This window comes from Eublepharis macularius, chromosome 14, assembly GCF_028583425.1.
Source record: "Eublepharis macularius isolate TG4126 chromosome 14, MPM_Emac_v1.0, whole genome shotgun sequence".
NCBI classification, from domain to species: Eukaryota; Metazoa; Chordata; class Lepidosauria; order Squamata; family Eublepharidae; genus Eublepharis; species Eublepharis macularius.
This window is the reverse complement of record NC_072803.1, coordinates 264303-286750: the sequence shown is the minus strand read 5'-3', so window position 1 is coordinate 286750 and position 22448 is coordinate 264303. Positions and strand designations below refer to the sequence as shown.

The window sequence follows — 22448 nt, the reverse complement described above, 5'->3', positions numbered from 1 at the left end:
TTGTTTTATTAAAATATTGTATTCAAGGCGGAAGAAATCAAAATGTACAAAAACCAAGCATTCTTACTGGTTGAAGGTTGCCAGGCAAAGAAAAGCAAGGAATGCTGTAATCCCGTGGCTCTCGGCTGGCGACACGTGTGCCAGCAGTGGGGCAGAGAAGTCCTCTGGGTGGGGTGCAGCGATCTCCGCGCGGGCTCAGAATCCCCCTGCTCCCCGTTCCCGTGTCCCTCCTCCGTCTCCTGCTGACCCTCCTTGCCGCGGATTATCTGTCAGTGACCTTGTGGCATGCTGGCAGGGAATCGCAGGCGCGCCTGTTTCCGTGGACCCGCCCCCCCCTTGCCCACCAGCAATTGCCTGAGGTGTCACTTATTGCCAATCCCCCCGCCAGAGATTATCTGTTATGCTTCTGCTCCTCCCTTATGTATTTTACAGTTAAAGCAGCAACAATTATACTCAACATTGTTAGTACAGTTTTCAGCTACTAATGGAATTATTATTTTTGTTTGTGTTTTAAAGCCATGGCAATAAAATTTACTCCCAACAATGCTACAATAATTTTTTATCTCCTTAAAACCTGTTGTAAATGATAAATATAAAGCAGAATGCCTGTCAACATGTGAACATCCTTCTTGCGGAAGAGGGCTTTTCGTTTCCATTATGGTGTGCCCTGGGGTCGTGCAGAGTAATTTGTGGGATGTGAGATATGAATGGGTGAGAATACACCTGCATTTAGCCCTTCACACAACATGCCAGGAACAGCAAGGCGGGCCCACGCTCCCCCTGCAGGAGGGCACACGTCCCGCCACCGGCAGCAGCCACCACCTTGCGAACTGAGCCTAGAAAATGCCCACACCTCCTTGGAGAGGTTGTACAAAGCCTCCCCCCATCGTGGTTTCCTGACTCAGGGCTGGTAAACCTTTTCCCACCAGCCCTGGGTCTTCCACGCCCCCAAAACTCTAGGCAGGGAGAGGACTAGCCCCCTCCACCACGGGAAAAAACCTCCGTCTAGTAAATGCAAAAAAGGCCTCCCTGAGGACCTAGTCAAGTCACAAGAGCAGAAAACATAACCAAGTATGGAAAGTTACAACAAGTGTAGCAACGAGTGTGGCGCCTAGGTCCACAATTCATTACAAGAAGTCCTCACCAAGATGATCTAACAAATTTTCATCGTCACCCCCAGGGACGAGTTTTCTGAAACTGGTGGCTCCCCTTCTCCTCTTGGCTTTCCCATACAGCTCAGTCTGAAAGCTGCTCTTCAGCTTTCTTAATGCCGAGGACCAGAGACAATCATCTGCAAGTCGGCTGAAGTTGTAGTGTGTGTGTGTGCGTGTGCGTGCGTGCGTGCGTGCACACGCGAGCTTGCACATGCTTTCTTGCTCAGGGTCTCAGGCAAGGGAGTGGAAAGACTACCTCTCAAGAGTGCCTCAGGCTCTGCTTGCATCTTTGTAAATAAAGCCACTCTTACAAAGACGCCAGAGGTCTCCAGAGTGCTCCGATTCAAAGGGAACAAATCAGACCTCACAGCCTCTCAGGGACACTCTAAACATTACTTCCTTCCCAAGTTCACTACTGAGCCAGCCTGGGCTTGTGCAGACACACAGCAGCTCTGGGGAGTGGCTGGTATAAAGAAATGATATCTCAAATGAGCTTGGAAAGCTGCCATCGGGGGAGGAAGGGCTCCTGCTCTTCTCCCAAGCATTGCCCCCCCATGTAAAAACAATGAGGGGGGGGACAGTTTTCCCATTTACGTTGCCACACGTGCACAAAATACCACGTGGAGCAGACGAAATGGGAAACTGTCTCTCCCCCACACTCTTTTTGCACGGGGGCGGGGGGGGGGGAAGCTTGGGAGTGCTTTTAGTAAAACGAATGACGGTGCCATGCTGTGATCCTTGTGTCAGCCTTGCAAAGTAGAGCAATATTTTTCTCTATCTTCCCCTCCCCTTCCCAAGAGTGTGCTTTGCCTAAGCCAAGAGGCCACCTGGTGGGTTGTCGCTGACGCTGGGGGCTTCTGGCTCATGCTCCCTGTGAACAACCCTCTGGGGGGTGCTGCTGCTGCAGCGCGCCCTGCCCCCTCACCACAGCCCTGTCCGTTGCTGCCCTTCTGCAGAAGGGCCAGTGAGCCTGGGGCCTCCACTGGCCTCGGGCGGCAGGGCTCTGCTGGCCCGGAAAGGACCTTCCTCTGGGCGCAGGGAGGAGTGGCGGTGGGCAAGGCCCTTTCTCCTGGGGCTCGGTCTTTCAGGCCCAGTGCGATGCCTCGGCTTCTCTTCTTGGCAGTGCCTCCCCTGATCCAGCCCTTCGAGTTCCCTCCGGCTTCCATCGGGCAGCTCCTCTACATCCCCTGTGTGGTCTCCTCGGGGGATATGCCCATCCGCATCACATGGAGGAAAGATGGGCAGGTGATCCTTTCTGGCTCCGGCATCACCATCGAAAGCAAAGAATTCATGAGCTCCCTGCAGATCTCCAGCGTCTCTCTCAAGCACAACGGCAACTACACGTGCATTGCTACCAATGATGCTGCCACTGTCAGCCGTGAGCGGCAGCTCATTGTGCGAGGTGAGAAGGTGCCCGGGAGGGGCTTCTGTGCAGGGACCGGTTCCTGTGTGCTGGTTGGGAGCCACCGGGAATCGGCAGCAGCCAGCTCTGCTGAGCACTCTCCTTCCTGTGTCCCCCGGAGCCTTCCCAGGGGCAGGCTTGGTGGACTGGCCTGCCTCCTGAGGCGCTGACGGAGAGGGGAGCGTGGGCATGCGCGCCTGGCCCAGGCTGAGCTTGAGAGCTTGGAGTGCTGCTGAAAGGGCCTTGCACTGCCAAGGAGCTCGCTATGTTTAGCCTGGAGAGGAGACCACTGAGAGGGGATAGGAGAACCCTCTTCAAGTACTCGAAGAGCTGCCTTGCAGAGGATGGCGCGGAGTTGTTTTCTGTTGCCCCAGAAGGTCGGACCAGAACCAGAGGGTTGAAAGTAAATCAAAAGGGTTTTCGGCTAAGCATTAGGAAGAACTTCCTGACGGTTAGAGCGGTCCCTCAGTGGAAGAGGCTTCCTCGGGAGGTGGTGGGCTCTCCTTCTTTGGAGGTTATTAAGCAGAGGCTAGAAGGCCATCAGACAGCAGTGCTGATTCTGTGAACCTGGGCAGATCATGAGAGGGAAGGAAGGAAGGGTTACATCAGTGCTTAGTTCTTGTGGCCCTTTCTTACGCAGTCAGGAAACAGTTTTCTCCAGGCCAGTTTGGCTAGGAATCCTGAGAATGTTTTGCCATCTGCTGGGCATGGGGCAGGGGTCACTGGGGATGTGGGGAGGGGAGGTAGTTGTGAATTTCCTGCATTGTGCAGGGGGTTGGACTAGATGACCCTGGAGGTCCCTTCCAACCCTAGGATTCTAAGACGCCGTGACAGTGCTGTTTGGTGAACCTAATAAAGGGGGAGGTCCGTCTGCTCCTTAGGAGGAATAGTTGGGGAGCAAAGGTTGGCGGCAACTGGAAACAGGCTTCCTAAGCTCCAGATGAAGGCATTGTCCTTACGTTTCTTTAAGGGAAGGCATTTGCATTCTTCCTAAGGCTGTAGCTGTTTGAGATGTGGTGCTAACCAGAACTCGGGCAATCCGGCCCTGGAGCATCTCTTTACTGACCCTGCCTCTTCCTCTTGCTAATCATGGAGACAGTTCAGAAGGGGCGGAAGCCTTGCCGTTCCACCCTCCCTTGCACATAGACTGTCAAGCCTGGCGCTGCTGCCTTCTGGGACGAAGACCAGCTTCTTTCCCACACGTGGCCCTCCCAGTGCAAAAGCAGTAAATGGCAGCAGAGGGCGTCACCTCTTTGATCTCACCCAAGCCTTGAATTCCGGACTGGATACGAGAAAGGAGAGCGCTAGGAGAGCGTGCTGGGGAGAAGTCAGCCAGGGAGGGCTGGAATGAGAGGCAGAGAGAAGCTGTCCCTGGTGCTCACAGTGTGTCCCCTTCTCCATAGTTCCTCCCCGCTTCGTGGTGCAGCCCAACAACCAGGACGGCATCTATGGGAAAGCAGGAGTATTGAACTGCTCTGTGGATGGCTACCCTCCTCCCAAGGTCATGTGGAAACATGCAAAAGGTAGGCGGGAGCGCGCCTCATGTGGTCATCGGGTGTGGGGAGGTGGGGCTGGGCACCTGCCTGTTGCTTTTGGGTGCCGTTTGTTTGCCAGCACCCTGGCCGTGAGACCAGGTCAGCGGGCCCCTTCGCCTCCTTTGTGGGAGTGCTGCTCCTTGGCGTTGCCTTGCAAGAGACCTCCAGGGACTGTTCTCAAGCACGGACACCCCTCAGCAGGGGCAGGGGTGGAATGGAGGCTGGGGCTGTTTTTTGTGCATTTTCAGGGTACAGCCTTTCTGTGCCCAGCTGTCCTGCATTGGGTGGGAGGCGGGAGAGGTCCTTAAAAGGTTGCTAAGGTCAGACTCTGCAAGAGGGCAGGGGAGTGGCAAATGTCTCGCCAGTTTTGAAAAAGTGGTCCAGGAGAGATCCAGGGAATTACAGGCCAGTTAGCCTAACATTTGTTCCAGGTAAATTAGTAGAAACTGATATTAGAGAGTAACGAAGTCTGCTGCAGGAAAACCCAAGTGGCTTCTGCAAGGAACGTCCTGCCTCCTCTGCCGTTCTATTAGAAAGTGAACAAGCATGTGGCTGATGGTGATCCGGTAGCCATTATATACTCGGACTTCCCAAGGGCTTCTGACACCTGAGCAAGCTTAGCAGTCCTGGGATAAGAGGGCCGGTCCTCTGATGGATCAAAAACTGATTAAGCAAACCAAGAGTAGGAGTAAAAAGACAGTTCCTCCAGTGGAGAGAAGTGAGCCACATGGTTCCACAAGGACCGAGCCGGTTCAGTCCATTTGTACATGATTTGAGATTGGGAGCGAGCAGAGAAGTGGCTCCGTTTGCAGATGACAGAAAGTTATTCATGGTGGTGAAAACCCAAGTGGCTTGTGCTCTAGGAGGTCTCTCAATGTTGGATGAGTTGACAATGACATGGCAAACCAAGTTCCAGCAAGCGTCAGGTGATGCCCTGCCTGCCTGAGACCGGGGTTGAGAGACTTTGGTGTTATGGTCGGTAGCTTGATGAAAATGCCAGCATAGAGTACAGTGGCAGTGAAAAAGTAAACTATGTGATGAAGATTATCAGGAGAATGAAATGGCCGACATTGTAATGCCTGAGCACAGAGCCATGGCATGGCCTCACTGCGCCATATCTCAAAAAGGAGGAATGCCACAGAGGGCACGATAAAAGGGTTGGAGAACCTTCCCTATGAAGGCCGGAGAGCCTGGAACTTTTCAGTCTGGGAAACCAAGATGGCTTAGGGGAGACATGGTAGAGATTTATAAATTATGCATGGGGTGGAAGAAGAAGATCAAAGGAGCTCTTTCTTCCTCTTCCATAAGAATAGAAGTCAAGGGCAATGAGTGAAATTGTTGGGTTGTAGGTTCAGGACAGACCAAAGAAAACACTTCTTTACTCAACAGGTCATTAAGCTGTGGAACTCATGGCCAGTGGAGAGAGTGGTGGTCATCAGCGGCTCCTAGCCATGGTGACTAAAGGGGCCCTCTATACCAAGAGGCAGGAGACCTCTGAACTGTGCCAGGGGGCAGCACCAAAGGAAGGCCTTGGCCGCCACGCCTTCTTTATTGGCCTCCCTGGGCAACTGGTTGGCTGCTGAGTGAAGCAGGACTCTGGGGCGGCTGGACCGCTGGTCAGATCCAGCAGGGCTCTTCTTCTGATGAGGTGGGCGGAGCTCCCAGTTTGAGCTAGTGGAAGCTAGAAGACCTTGGGGGAATCCCAGCCTTGCGCGCTTTCTTTGGTTTGGGGGTTGGCTAGAAATGTTTAAGGGCTGTCAAATCTGCTTCCCCCACAGGCAGTGGAAATCCCCAGCAGTACCATCCTGTCCCTCTCACTGGCCGCATCCAGATTCTACCCAACAGTTCCCTGCTGATTCGGCACGTTTTGGAAGAGGACATTGGCTATTACCTGTGCCAGGCGAGCAACGGAGTGGGCACAGACATCAGCAAGTCCATGTTCCTGACTGTGAAAAGTGAGTCACCCAAGGCTGGCTTTCCTTGGCACAGGCCTGAGTGCCAAAGGAGAGAGGCCTCCTTCCAGGTTTCCCTCAGTCCTTCTGAGGGGGCTGTGAGCATGTCGCTGGTGGGGCCTCTGTGGCTGGCCATGGGGACTGGGTGCCCGGCCCCTCTGGGCAGCTCCCCTTCCCTTCTGCCTTGGTAATTGTGCCTAGCAGGCAGCAATGCAGGGAGGAGGCCATGGGCCCCACTGTGATGAGCAGACTCCGGGGCCCAAGAATAACATCTGGCGTAGGCCGTCCACAACCCCTGGGGAGCTGGTCTGGTCTGTGGCATTGTAGCCTGCTGCCATGGCTGCACACCCAGGCTGGTGCCAAGACCTCTCCTTCTGGCATCCTCGTCTGCCTGTCGCCTCCTGTCAACGGACGTCCCACTTGCTATTCCCTGCATTGGTCCCTGTCCTTTCTGGCTGCAAGCCAGTGCTGTCATGTCATCAGTTGGCTGTGTCTGCGTTGCCCCTGCGCTTCCCGAGCTCTCCTCTGCGGCCAGCACACAAGCTCCTGCCAGTTGATGTGCAAGGAGTGGAGAGCTGGATTGATTTCTGTTCCCTCGGGGACCTGATTCCCTCACACTATCAAAAAACACTTTGTCCTTCATCAAAGCAGGCAATCAATCTACATCGTGGTGGTGTGGAGAGGCGGCAAGGAAGCAGTTCTGCTAATTCGGCATACAGTGGCTGGGAAGTGTTGTTAGAGACCTTGTCAGTTATTGGCTTCTGCTCGGGTCACAGAATAGGTTGTTTCCGGCTGCGGCAAGCAGCCTAAACTCACAATGCTGGCTGGAATTTTTGCTGCCTGCTGAAGATGCGGACAGGACCAGGTGGATGGAATAGGAGACCCAGGAGTGGAGCAGTGGCCCTGGCTTCCACCAGAGCAGATCATGTCTCAGGTGCCAAACTCTTTCCCATAGGGTGCTTCCCTGGGGTTTCAGGCTGCTCCAGCCAGCAAAGCAAGGAAGAGGGGGGCCAGGGTCGTGGGTGTGAAGAAGGCTTCAAAAGTTGGGCTTAGACCTCCTGGAGACCCCTGCCTGTGGGACAGTTGGGCTGTGTTTGCCTTGGTGTAAGTTCTGACTCACTCTGCACTGGGGGGGGTGTTGGCTTCTGGGGTGCAGGTTAATGGACAGTGCAGGTTAATAGAAAAGCCACCGGCTTATCTGTATGCAGAACCCCACTTGGGCAACAGGAATAAATCCTGCAGCTTATTGAAATATGGACATATTCCCATCATGTATTCTGTTTCCAGTTTTCTCAGGAATGGGTGAAGGACAGGAGCGGAGTGGAGGGCAAGGGAAGCAAGGAGCCACGGAGGGAAGAAGGACTTGGCCAGGCAGTGTCTGTCTCCTGCGGCCTGTGCTTGCCCACACATTCTCCCACCCCCATTTGCCTTGCTTTAAATTCACCGAGTTCACACGGGTATTAGTTTATGTGTTTAGATCTCCCTCTCTCCCTTTCCTCCCCCTTGGGGACCAAAGCAGCCTTCCACATCATTCTCCCCTCCTCTGCTTTATCCTCACAGCAACCACCCTGTGAGGCCAGTTGGGGAGGCTGAGAGGGTGTGTGACTGGCCCAAGGTCTTCCAGTGAGCCCAGCAGGGATCAGGAGCCTTGTTCCTGAGCCTTGTTCCTGGCTGCTGCAGCATGCCGGCTCTGGGCGCCACTGCAGCCTCCTCTTGTGGGAAAGGTGCACGCGTGGCCCTGCTGCATTTCACGTTTCATTCATGTGAGACGTTGGTGGAGATCTTCTTGCTGGTGTGGGTTTCAAGAAAAGCTCATCCCTTTTTGCCACAGGGCAAGGCAGGCTTTGGAGAGAGGGCAGTCACCATTCTGCTCCTTGTCCGTGTCCCTCCTGGTTTAAGATCATGTTCATACACTTCCGGTAGTGTCAAGAAGACTCTTTGTCTAGATCCTCGGAATGCCAAACCGGCAATCCTCAACCGGTTCTTCAACAAGTTAATGCTCTGAAGTTTTAATGGGTGGTTCTGGGCTGTTCTGGCATTTGAAGAGGAGCCACTTAGTCCTTCTTCCCTGTACCAAATGTAGTGAGGAAGAAACTGGAGGGCACCATCCTGCATGGGTCAGGCCCCTCCTGGAGTCTTGTGGGCAGTTCTGGAGGCCTCGCTTCAAAGGGGACGTGGACTAATTGGAACGGGTGCAGAGGAGAGCCAGCAGGATGACCAGGGGCCTGGAGACCCAGCCCCGGGAGGAAAGGCCGAGGGACCTGGGAATGTTCAGTTTGGAAGAGGCTGAGGGGAGACACGGTTGCTCTCTCTAGGTATTTAAAAGGCTGTCACTTAGAGGAGGGAAAGGAGTTCTTCCTGATGGCAGCAGAGGACAGGACTCGAAACAATGGGTTTGAACTACAGGAGGGAAGGTACCGGATGGATATTAGGAAAAACTTCTTCACGTTAAAAGTGGAATCCAGCGGTGGAATCGGCTGCCCGGGGATGTGGTGGGTTCCCCCTCATTGGCAGTCTTCAAGGAGCGGCTGGACGAATCCTTGTCGGGGATGCTTGAGGCTGTCCCTACATTGGGCAGGGGGTTGGGCTAGATGGTCTCTGTAAGGACCCTTTGAACGCTAGGATTCTCTGATTCTCTTTTTGAAATCTTCTGTAATGCTGATGGGAATTGAGCTTGTTCATTTGCTAGTTTTAGCTTTTTTGGCAAGGTAATAAGGGCAATATGCCAGCTATCCAAACTGATGAAAAAAGGAAAACAGTTTTTCTGTTCCTTCTGTCATTTTTGTTCTTTTAAACTGAACATTATCTTGTGCTGATCAAAAATGGGGTAGTTTTTTCCGAACAAATAGTAGGCAAATCTGTTTATCTGTGTAATGCATTTTAAGAGTTTCAATAAATCAAGTTAAAATTTAATAGGCTGATGGTTCTAATACTGGTCATTGAAGTCACCTGATTTGTGGGCTAAAAGTCATCTGGCAGATGGCTTCAGTCCCTGGGTAGAAAGGCCAGGGCTGCAGCCACCCCGTTTAACCCTCCAGAGGTTGCCCTCCATCGACATCCCTTCCAGGGTCACTCGGCAGATGGCAGAGAGGTATTCTGAGTCACTGAGAGGCATGCCCCCGGCCGTCTCCCCAGGAACCAGGAGACGGGGGGGGGGCCAGGCAGCACCTCGTGGGCTAGCTAAGTCCATCCTGCTACCTGAGCTTTGAAGGAGACCGCAAGGCAAGGCAAGGAAGGGAAGGGAAAGGAAAGGAAGGGAAAGCGGGGGGCTGGGTTCCTTCTGCGGGGCAGGTGTGAGTCTGTGGCAGGCTTGCTAATCGGCACCACTCGAGGTGGAGTGGCAGTCCGGTGGAGACTGATCCTCCCCAGGCCGGCAGGGGGTGGCCTGAGTGCTCGCCCTGCATATTGCAGGCAGCAAAATCCCTGGGGCCGGATCCCAGCCACAGCCCCCTGGGCTTGCTCCCTCCCTCCTTGCAGGCAGCAGGTGTGGCTTGGTGGCATGTGCTACTGGCAGGGCTCCCCAAGCGGCCCTGATTGCTTCCAGGCAACTTGAATTAATCTCATCCTTCAGGTGAAATGCAGTTAATCAGTGTAGACAAGAAGCTGAAATGGGCGCAATCAAATTAACATCACCCAACCGCGCTTCAGACACCCTCCTCCCGCCGCCGCCCTTTCCCTTCCTCTGTGGCTGTTTCCATTTTTCTGCCGCTCCAGCCAGGCATAGCTCAGCTCTCCGCTCAGCTGTTCTCAGGATTGAGGAACACCCAGAGCTGCAACAATTTCCTTTGTCATTCTCTTATCACAATCCACCAAATGGGATCAACCTCTTGTCTGTGTCATGTTAACACCGTACAGAAAGGGGGAGCTTGAAAGGGAGGCCGCTTCGGCTTAGTGGCGGCAGTGAACAGAAGCGGGAGGGCGGGAGGGAGGCCAGCCCTTCTTGCCCCGGGGCCCTGGCCCTCGCTCTCAGGGTGCAATCCTCATGTTTCCCGTGGCAAGCAACCAAGGAATTCCAGGGGCAGCTCAGGCGGGCTGTTCTGGCCCTTGGAGGTTTCACTGGCCACCACTCCCACGGCCCAGTTTTCAGCAGCCAGGCGTATCTTGTTTGTCATTGGCTTTGAGCTCCAGCCATGTTGAGCTCTGTGGAGGCCTGAGAGCAGGAAGGCTGGTGGCCGCAGGTGAGTCCCTGCAAAGCAGCCCTGCGCCGGGCCGGCAGGTAGTGCAAAGGCCAGGCCACGCTCGAGAGAAGCAGCGTCCCTCTGTCGTCATCGCCCCCCTCCCCCCCACCGCTGGTGCAATCCCTTTCTGGCTGCCTGCCAGTCATGCCTGCTGAGGGTCCAGATTTCAGTGGCCATTTAGCTGCCGCCTCCACACGAACAGGGAGTGCAGGAGAAAGGGGCCTCGTGCCGGGCCCGGCCCCTCCCTAGGGAGGGTATTCTGCGCATGCATGCATCCACCCGGAGGGAGAGGGACGGAGGAGGTTTGGCTGCCCCCGTGTCTGCCGGCAAAGCCGGCGCCTGAGAAGGGCTTGCTGGAGCTGCTGCTGGCTGCTGTGGCCCGGGGCTGCCTGCCCAGGGGCACAGGGGAGAGATGCTGCCTGTTTGTGGACAGGGCAGTTCTGCTCGCGGGGGTCCGAGGGACTCCTCCGCTTCCCACTTTGGCCAGCTGCTGCCCCTGTCGGCTGAGACGCTCGAGTTGGCGTCCAGTGCTCAGTGGGTGCATTCGGCCACACGCAGGCTCCCCCCCTCCCTGCTCATGCTTCCCCATCTTGCAGACCTCTTTCCTTCCTTCAGTTTCCTGCATCAGTTTCTGCTCTCTGCCCATTCCCTTCCTGTGTGACGTGCACAAATGTTTTGTTGTTTCGAAAGCTGCAGTCCTTTGAATAGTCAGAGCTTAGGCGTTCCAAGGTTTGTTCCTTTTAGCACAGCCCCTGCTGAGAGGCTATATGGGCTACGCTTGCTTGGGAGCCTTTTCTCCCCTCTCCCCAGTCCTTAGTGGTTCTCAGGTGGACAGACCTGTCCCTCGCTGGCTTCCGTGCCTCTGCCTCCTCATGGTGGGCTCTTTCATGCCACGTGATGTGGCGGGCTGTGGCTGCAGCACACCCAGCTCCTCAGTCAGCCCCCAGTGGTGCCCACACCCTACAAACTGGAGCCAGCCACAAGCCCAGCCCTCCCTAACTGCTAATTGAATTATATTGCCATGGGAAACAGAGGCGCTGCAGCTCATTAAACCCTCTTGCGCCCCATTAGAACACTGTGTGTTGTCTTTGCAGAGAGTCATTACCATCTATTACGGCACGGTTTGTGTATGCTTTGCATTTTTTAATTCCTGCCCCCTGAGCCTGCTTCGCTCTATGCTCATGACTGGTTGGGAGGATAGCAGCCCTGGCTGGGGCACCTCCCATCCCCCCCCTTCCCTTCGGATGAGGGGCTGCCCAGGTCCAGCCCCCAGTCTGTGTGCTGCAGCCACTGGGAAGCTTGATGCCCTCTCGCGGACAGAGTGGATAACTGTGTGGTGGTTCCTGAGCTGAGGCAGGAGCCAGGAAATGACTGAAAGAAGCCAAGGCCAGTGGACCGGAGTCAGAAGAGAGAGCTGGTACGGGGGCAAGACAGGGCGGGTCCCTCTGTGCCCGGCTTTCTACTCTCAGCTAGCTGTCGGCAGCCGCTTTCAGGCAGGGGTCACGTTCCCTTGCTTGGCGAGCTCAAGGTGGGGCTGCCAGAAAGACAAGCTGTGCGCCCAGCTCGTGACCTGGAGTGGGCGCGGGGGGTGGGGGTGGGCGGGGGCTGAGCCACGTTGCCACGAACACTCTCGAAGGCTCACACTGGCCTTCTTCGACCCTCCCCCTTGGCCGTGCTGGCCTTTTGCTCCCACTGCTGGATCTTGGGCAAGTGAGCAGCCGCTGTTGGCAAGGGGCAGCCGAGGGGGCACATCTGGGAATGCCAGTCTTGAGCTGAGCCCTGGTCTCATTTGGTGGATGGAGCGCGAGTGACATCAGCCCGCTGGCACTGCTGCTCGCAGGAGGGGGTCTGGTCGCCACCTTTCGGAGGCCAGCACCGGAGACTGACAAGTTCAGGGTGGGGCTGGAGAGGCTCCCCTGCACGCCAAGTCGCCTTGCTCACACCTGCTGTCGATCAGCCCTGGACAGCTAAAAGGCCCGAGGCCCCCTTCTTAAGCAGGCCCGGCCCGGCAGGAACCAGTTTCTCGGAAGCCAAGAGACTCGCCCTCAGCAGTGAGCCTGCCCTGGTTCACTCAGGATGGCAGGTGGGTGAGAAATGAGCTTGGCCCCCCCCCCACCTCAAGGAGAAGAGAGAGGAGCCAGAGCACTGGGCGGGCCTGCCGTTGGCTCCTTCGCTTTCCCTCCATGCCAGCTCCATGGTGCCACTGAGAACCGACTACCTACTCTCCCATCCCCGGCAGAGGGGTCGACTGCTGCTCCTCAGCTCATGAGGACGGGCTATATGGCTGCTCTGGGGGGCTGCAGAAAGATGAAGAAGAATTCCTTCTCCCCACCTAGTGCTATTGTGAGAGGAACAGCTGCATTTGCCAAAGGTCTTTTGGCTTTGCAGCTGTTCCATCAGAGGTGCCTTTTGAGCAGCTGCTCAGGTAAAGCACAGCGGACAGCAGCCGGACTTCAAGTCCGGAGACCCCTAGCAGGAGGAGGGGGCTTGGCCATCAGCTCCCCACCCCCCACCTCAACTTCCCTGTGAGGGGCTGGAGGGCTGGACCTGCTTCAGGCTCCTCCTTTTTTGTTTTTTTGTGCGCTCAATTGCCAGCATCTGCATTGCAAAGCCCAGCCTGCAGCCGCCTCTGCATTCTGCCCAGGTTCCTCTGAGTGGATTATGCAAATCTCTGATGGAAAAATATTCCACGGCACAGCCTTGAGAGTGTAAAACCTTAGTCAATAATTCATCTGGGCCTGTCTGTATAGCGGTGTTTTTTTCTTTGTTATAACCTCTGCCTGGTTATTTGTCTTTCACCTTTTACTGTATATCTGGGTGTAATACTATGCATTATAAAATTTATCTGCCCCATTATTTTATGATCCAAGTCCTACAGTCCAAGGAAATGTTTCCACTTTGGGCTGCAATGCCAATGCATTTGGCTAGAACGGGCGGAGTTACATGCGAAGCAACCAGTGTAACCCCCCACCCCCACCCCCAGGCCCCACTTGACCCGTCTCACACACGCCCCCTGTGCCCTGCTCCTTGGCTGGGAATGGACATGAGATTGGAGCCATAGAAATGCATCTGCAGGCAATCCGCAGGCGCGTTCTTGGTACTCTGCGCTCATGTTTATATTACAGCAAAACAGATGTAATTTACAGGAGCCGTCACGCTGCGCGCACACCGTGGGGCAGAGATCTGGGGGCTCCTGCTTTGTCCCCAGGGGAGTCAGCCTAATCTTGGCCATCGAAGGGGGGCTGAACCTGGCTCTTGGGTGCTTGCCTGGCCTGTGGGACTTTCCTGCTAGTCCCCGTGTAAAAGAAACTGAGACCATACCCAAAGGGTAGTTTTCTAGGGGAACTGGATGTGCCTCATGGCTTGGAGCAATTACGCAGCTCTTCAAGCAAAAAGTCCCAGTCCCTGGTGCCTAAAGCTAGCCGAGCTCAGATCGCAGACCAGGTACGAACCTCGTCTTGAGACTCTGGGCAGAAGCTGACACAACTGCGCATGTGGCCCCTTTGTCTAGTGCCAGGGCACCACCTTTCCTCCTCGATTTGCAACAACCAGACTTCAACCACATGGAGAAGCCTGCTTTCCCAGCATGCCCAATGCAAGGGAGCAGTGTGTGGCTCTAGGCTGGGGCATCCCTGAACCTGACAGCCCCAGCCAAGGGTCCAGTGTTGACCAGCAAGCCTTGGCCCAGCAGCTCCCACCAGGAAAGGAGAACTTGCTCCAGCGGTCCCTGCGGCATCATAAAGGCCCCAGGACAACCAGGGCAAGGGAACATCGGGCGAGAGAGCTGCTTGCAGCCGATTTTCCAGCCGTCAATGGGAGGCGGTGGTGTCAAAGGGCTCTTTCCCCCTTGCCGTGCCCTTCCTTGCCCCCCTCCCTCTCTTGTGCCATGCCCACCAGCTTCTGCTGTGCTCCTTCTTCCCGCGCAGTCCCTGCCATGGTCACTTCCCACCCCAACACCACCATTGCCATCAAAGGGCAGTCCAAGGAGCTGAACTGCACGGCGCGGGGCGAGCGCCCCATCATCATCCGCTGGGAGAAAGGAGACACCGTGATCGACCCGGACCGGAACATCAGATACGCCATCACCACCAAGGACAGCGGGGATGAGGTCATCTCCACACTGAAGGTGAGCGGGTGCCCCTGCAGGTGGGGGGGGCAGTCTGCTTGGGCGGGGCCGTGCAGAGTTGCTCCCTAGAGCCGGACCACCAGACCTCATCCGATGCACAGGGACCCTCTTTCCCACGTGAAATCACCTTGCTCAGCAGCGTGACACGGAAAGGTCCCCTGGGGGCAGGAAGGTGGGCAGTGAGGGCCGTCTTCTCTTGGAGGGGATGGGCCTTAGGTTCACGGCCTTGTTCATTCGGGGCCCTGGACGATGAGGTGGTGTCTTTTTTGTAGCTCAAGCCAGCTGACCGCGGGGACTCCGTTTTTTTCTCGTGCCATGCAATTAACTCTTATGGAGAAGACAGAGGCCTCATCCAGCTGACTGTCCAAGGTACGAGAATCTAGCAGCTGGATTGTCCCCTCAGCTGAGAGCAGCCTGTGGGACCTGGGGTGTGTGCTTGTATGTAGCGTTTGTGGTGACTTTCCAAAGGGCGTCAGTGGGGCAATGGCTGCTTTCCATTCCGGTTCATTCTTTGCTTCCCTCCCAAATGAGAACTTCAAGAGACGGCACACCAAACATGCAGGCCTTTACTAACATTTTTCGAACAACAAAAACGTCAAGGACTCCGTGGTGTCTCCTTTCCTGCTGAGGGTGTGTCTCTGTGTACAGCTGAAAGAGAGCTGGACACAGTTCGATTCTGTATACCCACCATTAGAATTTCCCCTCTGGGCCCGGCAGAAGCATTTGGGCTCCAGCTGTGGCCAGGAAGCTGCCTTGGAGACAGACAAGGCTCTAGTGGCTGCTCCCCCAGCTGACGGACTGCCTTCCTGGCCCCATTGCCACTGGGAGGTTAGAAGCACCCCAGTATTATACCTGCATTTTACGAGGGCTCCTGCCACATGCTCATACCTGTCCTCAGTCCCGGTTGCTCAGTCTCCAAGCTCCTGCACTGCCTCTGTTTGACTTTGCCATTTTGCCCTAGATACAGAAAGCAGAGAAGAACGGCCAGTTTGTCCAGCTTTGTCATGGTTTTGACCCCGTTGTAGTAGCCGCAGAGGTTGGGGCCCTCCTGGCCATGGGAGCCTTCTCCTCCACGGTTCTCTGGCCTGGGCCACCTGTGCTTTCCTTTCCTTTCCTGAGAGGCAGGCAAGCCTGGTGAGCAGGCACAGCAACAGGGCATCTGGAGCCCCTCTCCCTGACCCCTTGCTTCCTGTCCCAGAGCCCCCAGACCCTCCTGAGCTGGAGATCCGGGAAGTGAAGGCCCGCAGCATGAATTTGCGCTGGACTCAAAGGTTTGACGGCAACAGCATCATCACCGGCTTCGACATCGAGTATAAAAATAAGTCTGGTGAGTTGGGCAGGTGCCTGAACGTTGCTGGAGAGGAATGGACGTGGGGGTGGGGGGCCCTCTCTCTTTCAGAGTCCAAACTGGTGAAAGGAGCAGGCAGAACTTCCCCCTGGCTGCAGGGCCATGAACAGAGCGTGGCAAGCACACAATGTGCTTCCAAGGGCTTCACGGACAGTTCTGTACGGATTTTATGGTCACCAGTGTCTTGCGGGGCCATCGAGGACCATCCGGTCACTGTGCCTGGCTGGGGCCTCCGGATACGTCTCGATGCCAGTTGGGGCAGGGGCAGCCGCAGGGGGTCTTGTCTTGCTTACAGCTTTCCAGAGACACCTGGTTGGCGACTGTGTAGAAGAGGATGCTGGGCTAGAGAGACTGGCTCCCATCCACCCTGGTCCCTCTGAAGTCCTTACATTCTTCGCAGAGAATCTTGTGTTGATGTTGCTGTTGTTTATTATCAGATTCAGAGAGAAATGTGATGTGGCTTGAATGTCCCACTCCGTAATCATTGGGCTGCTTGGCAATGGCTAATAAGCTCATGAAGAGAGTATAGAGCATAGAAGGCCCTGGTTGCCCCCCCCACACACACACACACACTGGAGAAAATAGCTGCCCCGTGCAGCTGCCTGTTGTGTCCTGCAAGGAGCAGGCAGTGGTTTTGGGCTGGGTCACAGGGTGCCTGCTGGGGAATCTCTGCTCCCTGTCTGGCTGGGCTTGTTCTGCCCCGTCTGCCTCGCCTGCCCCCCCTCAGACTGACTGACCTCCCAGCTTCTGTGTGCACGGTAGTTTCCCTTCTGGCCCCCTCCCGAGCCCTGGAAAGACTCGTTCAAGTTTAAAACCACCTTCCTTCTTCTGCCCTGGGTCTTTGCACTTGGGACACTTAAATGCTCTGCAACTGGGGACAACTCTCCCACCCCCCCTCCCCCCCTCCCTCCCCCTCTCTCTTCATTAACTGACCCTTCCCCCAAGGAGATTGAGGTGCTGTACATATGGCTGCCCCCCCCCTCCATTTTATCTCCTCCACCGCTCTCCGGGGCTGAGCAAGAGAGCAGCTGTGTGCTTCGGCCTGACCCACCTCACAGGGATGCTGAGAGGAGAGACAGGCAGAGGAGAGCCGTGTTTGGTGCCCTGAGCTCCCCGGGGGCAGCGTGGGACACAGTTGCAGCGTCTGCAGGGCCTGCTCCGGGTCGCAGACCTGCAGCACCGTTCTCCCACAGCACGTGAGGCAAGGAGGCTGCGCTGCCGATCCAGGCTCCAATCACATTGCCTCTTTCTCGTGAACTCCTTGGGCGGGGGCCGTAGGCAAGGGCTGTTCCCTCTCAGCCCCTTGCCTGCAAGGCAGAGATGAGGGGGGGCCTGACTCTGCTGAAGGAGCCCCCAGTGAGGACACTGTCTTGGGAGAGCTCTGGGTACCCCAGAGTGGCACCTTGGCAGTCCCAGGCTCTCCGTTGGGTTTCTGCTAGTCAGGGGGAGGGGTGAAGAGCTTTGCTGGACGTTCTTCAGCCACCAGGTGGACTGTGAGTCTTCCCTGGCCTCTGCCTAGTCTCAGGAGGCAGAATTCTGTATCCAGAGCCGCATGTGGCACTTCCTGTGCACTTTTGGGGTATCAGCTCATGCCTCACGCACCTGTAAGTGTGGGTATGCTCTACAACCCCCCCCCCCCCCACACACACACACCAGTTTCTCCTCCTTCTAGACTCTTGGGACTTCAAGCAATCTACACGCAACATCTCCCCAAGCATCAACCAGGCCAACATCGTGGACCTCCACCCTGCTTCTGTTTACAGCATCCGCATGTATTCCTTCAACAAGATCGGCCGTAGCGAGCCCAGCAAAGAACTCACCATCAGTACGGAGGAAGCAGGTGGGGTTCCGAATACTCTTTTGCAAGCTGCTGCCCGTGTCGTCTCTGAGGATGCCCCCTCCCCCCGAGAACTAGTTTAGTGAACGAGATGGGTTCCAGGGCAGAAGGGACCCGTGGGGAGCCTGAATACCCGTAACCCTTTCCACCCAGATAAGGTCCTCAAGGTGGTGAACATCAGTCATTAAAACATTTCAACATTAAAATCATTTAAACGAAATTTTATATACAATAATTCAATAAAAAATATAAACATACATAACATCAAAAACAGCTCTTGGGGGTGTGCCGAACAGAACAAAAAAGCCTTCACCCACTGGCAGAAGGCGAGGACAGAGGGAGGATAAATCTCCCTGGGGAGGGGGCTGCCCAGTTTTGGTGCCATGACTGAGAAGGCCTTTCTTGGGCTGCCCCCTGCCAGCCTCCGGTGCGGGGCCTCCAGAGATGACCGGAGGGGACAGGCAGGTCCACAGGAATAATAAAAGAATACGGCTGGACCAGGGTGTGAGTACAGAGAAAACCAATAAACACCACGCTGTAAACTGGCAATTAACAATGCAAAGTTTACTCTTACAATACTTGACAAATTAAAATAAGGTGTGTACCAGCAGATATACAATCAAATGGAAGTCATTCTCAATGTACAGGAAACTTTCTTCCCACTGTTTCAGTTTTTCATCTTCTGTAATGCTGTTAACATTACACACGACCTACACACATCCAGTTATAGCATGCGTTTCAATGCCTTCCTCAGAGTCGTGTTTCACAATAGCTGTGTCAAAAATAACATGAACTAGAGAAATAATCTTTACATATATATATATAGAGAGAGAAAAAACTTATTTTGCAATAATGAACTCAGTACTCCTAGAACTGGGACTCGAGGCAGTCAATCCAAAAGCAGAGAACAGTATTTGAATCTAACAGCAAAGATTCCTAGAACAACAAAATAATAAAGTTAGGCTGGAGTGAAAAATAAACATTAAAAACATGAATTTAGAGAAGCCAGAGCAAAAAACATGAATAGTTTTCCATAAACAGAAAATAACTAGAAAACCAAAAGAAATTGGAACAAAGGGAGGTAGGTCAACCGCCAAGGCCTTGGCCAAACAGGATAGACTTTGGCACCAAAAAGGACCTCTCTCGTGAGGGAGTGCCCTTCTTGGGGAGCGACCACCGGCAAGGGCCCACAGAGACACGTGGAAGGGCCAAAGGCAGCCATAGCAGGACCTCCCACGACTACTTTAACTGACGGACACCGTTCTTATCATAGCCAACCAGGTCAGTGCTATCCCTTTAATTGTGCACAGAAACTGGCAGGAAGCCAGCAAATGGCTTTGGCACCAGAGCCGTGGGCATGTTGACATAGACCCTTGTTGCTGTGCGGAGCCTCTCTGTGTCAAAATGTCAGTCAACTGCTGCGTGCCTAGAGAAAGGTCCATGAAGAGAGAGGCTCAGTGGTTCTGCTCTTCTTTAGCAGAGCTGGAGCTTGAACTTGTGTGCTAGCTGTCAGGCTGTCCCCATAGCACTCCACACACTCCAGTGTATGAGTTAAAGTTACTTTATTAGCGATCCATCAGTATCAGCAAACACAGACAAGGGTATTGGCAGAAATGACGTGTGTAAGGCTGGAGGGGTTAGTTATAGGGAGAGTTCCTGCCTTTAGGATATGGATGGTTAGGATTCTGGCGCGAAGGAGCCAGAAGGGGGGGGAGAGGGTTTGAGACAGGAGGAGACAAGAACTGTAGGAGAGATGAAGTTCTTTTCAGTTCCCAAGAAGAAGCCGGCACTCAAGGACACATTCGCAAGCGGCTGTGAAAAGGCAAAATAAGCAACTCCCAGCTAAACAGGCCCCCCAACAGGCAACTTCCCGTACTCTCAGAGGATCAGCATACAATGCGGAACACAGAGCATACTCATGGCAGATATGTAGACAGACATATAGGACCCTGGCTACGTTCCCTGCATGGTCTGGCTAACTGTGTCCTGACCCCAGAGCTTGAGGCTTTCCGTGTTCCTCCCCTAAAGAGCTTTTTACATTGAAGGGGGGCAGAGTTAGGGTTAGGCCAGCTGTGCAGCTTCTCCTGACTTTTCAGGCTTCCTGATCTGTCACCCAGCCCTGTCCCCAGTCAAATCCAGGCCAGCGCAGTGCCCAGCAAGTTCCATTATGAAATGCTGCTGTAATGGGGAGAGGCAGATCATTCTTCCTTGGAATATCTAGCTCTGGGAGGAGGAAGAGTGAAGAGCGGCTCTCAGTCTCCTCCAGCCCCCACTAGGTTTCCTCGACCAATGAGGAGAATGTCCCGACATTTTACGGGCAAAGGCTCAGGAGACGTAGAGAAGTGGGTTTCAGAAAGAGAGCTGAAATGGAAACTGGCGTGCTCTTTCCTCTTCCACGCTTGCCTTCCTGGGGAGAGAAGCCCCATGCGAGCCTCTAGTCCTGCTACCTCTGCTTTCCAGCTCCTGATGGACCTCCGATGGACGTCACCTTGCAGCCCATGACTTCCCAGAGCATCCAGGTCACATGGAAGGTACGTGTTGCCAGTGCTTGGGGGCAGAGGGGGAGAGATCTCTGGCTCTCTGGTTTAGTTAAACACTGGGTGTGTCACTTTTCCCTCACTCAGAGCAGCATGCATTTTAACAAAAGGGGAAACATGTTTAGAACAATTATTTAAAACATATCAATTCCGGGCTCTATCGAAGCATTAGTAGCCACAAAGCAGCAAACTTATTGCAGGCCATCAACTGACTTAGCTAGCAAATGTCCAACAGAATTGAATAGGTGATTGTCCCCCCACCTGCAGAGTCACTTTTACAACTCAAATGTCTGCAAAAATCCACAAATGGGTGGTTTGCAAGCAATGGGGGACAGAGCTGCCGTGCAGCTGAAAGCCCTGGGATTTCTTGGGGTTCTATTGACTACATCCTCCCCTTTGTTCAAGGACATCACAGGAGCAGACCAGCCACCTCCTTTATCACCACAGCCCTATGAAGCTGGCTAGGTGGAGTTCACCTAGTGAGTTTCTTTGGCGAGGAAGGAGTTTGACCTGCGCCTCCTCCACCTCTGGTCCGACTCTTTCTCTGTTCCTTGCTCTGGCTCTGGCTCTGATTTCAGTGCCTGACTCTGTCTCTAGAGTGCAGCTCTGCCATGCAAGGCCCTTAGGTGCAAGGGCCTCAACTCTGTGTGTGTGCGAGGAATCAGGGTGAGGAGACAGAGGATGTGTGTGTGAGCTGCTCATGCACAACATGCTTGGACAAAGGTCTATAAAATGTAGAATCTGATTTATTTTTCAGTATGAGGATAATGAAAAATAAAATTGATTAGTAAGTTTGGAGTTGGAATTAGACAGCAAGTCAGTAAATTTAGGGCCCTGCCATCTCTTCCTGCCTGCCCCCCCTCCCCCACCACTTCTTAAGAGATGAATAACAGATTAATGAAAAATAAGATTCACTTGAAGCATAAGTCACTGTTTTAAGACTCTTTCAGCAAGACGGATCACTTCAGCTTTGTAACGTAAATTTGCAATCAGCCCTATTGATTTCTTAATGCTTCAAAGAAATATTGTTAAGATTGATTAGACTTGGCCTGCTGCATTTTTAAGGCCAGCAGGCCTGGAGGGTTATTTCTGCCCCTTAATGAGATCCTTCTGCTGTTGGTTGGAACGGCTTCTAGCTTGTTTCCTATAAATTGCTGCATCTTCAGGAGCAAATCAGCCACTGGTTGTCATCAGGATAGCTCGGATCTTAATGTTCTCCAAAGTGTTTGAGATCAGTCTCTTAGTGCTGCCTTAGATAATCTAGGTTATTAAATGTTTCATCTGGAAAAAGCATGAGGCTGCAGCCAGGAAGAACCAGGTGCCCAAAGTTTTGTGGTGCTGCAGCCCAAGGCATTAGAGTGGGGCTGTGCCCGTGAGGACAAGGCATGTCCAAACACCCGCCAGTGTGGCTCACGCCCAACCCTGGTTGCCAGCAGGTTGGTTTAACATCTGCCTTCTTAACGGTGCATGATAATGCCATGACTTTGCTCACACCACCCATTTGAGTGCTGTACCCCACCCTACCCCTCCCAGTGGTGGTGCTGCTGCCCTGCTGCCCTGCCCTGCTGCCCTGCCCTGCCCTGCTGCCCTGCTGCCCTGCCCCTGCTGCCCTGCTGCTGCCCTGCCCTGTTTTGATTCACGCTATGCCAGCCAGCCATCCAGCTACTGGAGTACCTTTACAATCTTTAATTTTTTGGTTTGGCTGTACACAATAATCATAGTTACACAATAATATTACAAAAATCTATTGCCACAATCAACGGGCTTCTCTAAATTCCTCGACTGCTTTTTTTGGAAATCCATAACAAAAAGGGCTAGAAACTAAGAGTTTTTTAAAAAGAGAAGTTAGATTGCGATTTAGCATTTGTCTTTTTTTTTAAAGCCCCAAGAAAGACTTCCAGTGGTGGTCAGAGCAAGCAGGGGCAGTTAAATCGATCACAAATCATATCAATCAATCATAAAGAAATGTGCTTTTTAGAATCCTACCATTTGGTGTTCATCTAAGTCGTTGTAACTGGCCTTTCCTTCCACATAGCCTTCTATAATTTTGGGGGCCCATGTCTGTTTTGAAATGTAAATCTTTCCCTCATTTGCTAGATGTTCTTATTACAGGTGTGCATCTAGAAAGTGCATCCCATTTCGGTTTCGGTTCTGGCGGTTACAGAACAATTGCATCCCATTATTGGCTTGTTCCAGCTGGGGCAGTGCCGGCTCAAAACTGATCCATTTGGTTTTCTTTTGTTTCATGAATTTTGGCCCCTTGTGCACACGTTGGCCACGCATGTGCAAACACATGCTCTGCTTTTCAAGGGGGTGATCCTCTGGAGCAGCTGTTTCTACACAACAAAATTGCCCAGAAAACACAGTCCTTCCACTAAA

At 53.8% G+C, this 22448-nt stretch overlaps 1 protein-coding gene across 1 annotated transcript in view; it reads left to right on the top strand.

Moving 5' to 3' along the window:
* Positions 1–22448, top strand: part of DSCAML1 (DS cell adhesion molecule like 1) — a 230128-nt gene that overhangs the window by 157151 nt on the left and 50529 nt on the right. Inside the window, exons 7-14 of the mRNA XM_054998622.1 lie at positions 2278–2556; positions 3960–4079; positions 5870–6046; positions 14148–14347; positions 14620–14716; positions 15546–15674; positions 17368–17535; positions 19993–20063. Of these exons, the coding sequence (XP_054854597.1) occupies positions 2278–2556; positions 3960–4079; positions 5870–6046; positions 14148–14347; positions 14620–14716; positions 15546–15674; positions 17368–17535; positions 19993–20063 (1241 nt within the window). The remainder of the gene's footprint in view (positions 1–2277; positions 2557–3959; positions 4080–5869; positions 6047–14147; positions 14348–14619; positions 14717–15545; positions 15675–17367; positions 17536–19992; positions 20064–22448) is intronic.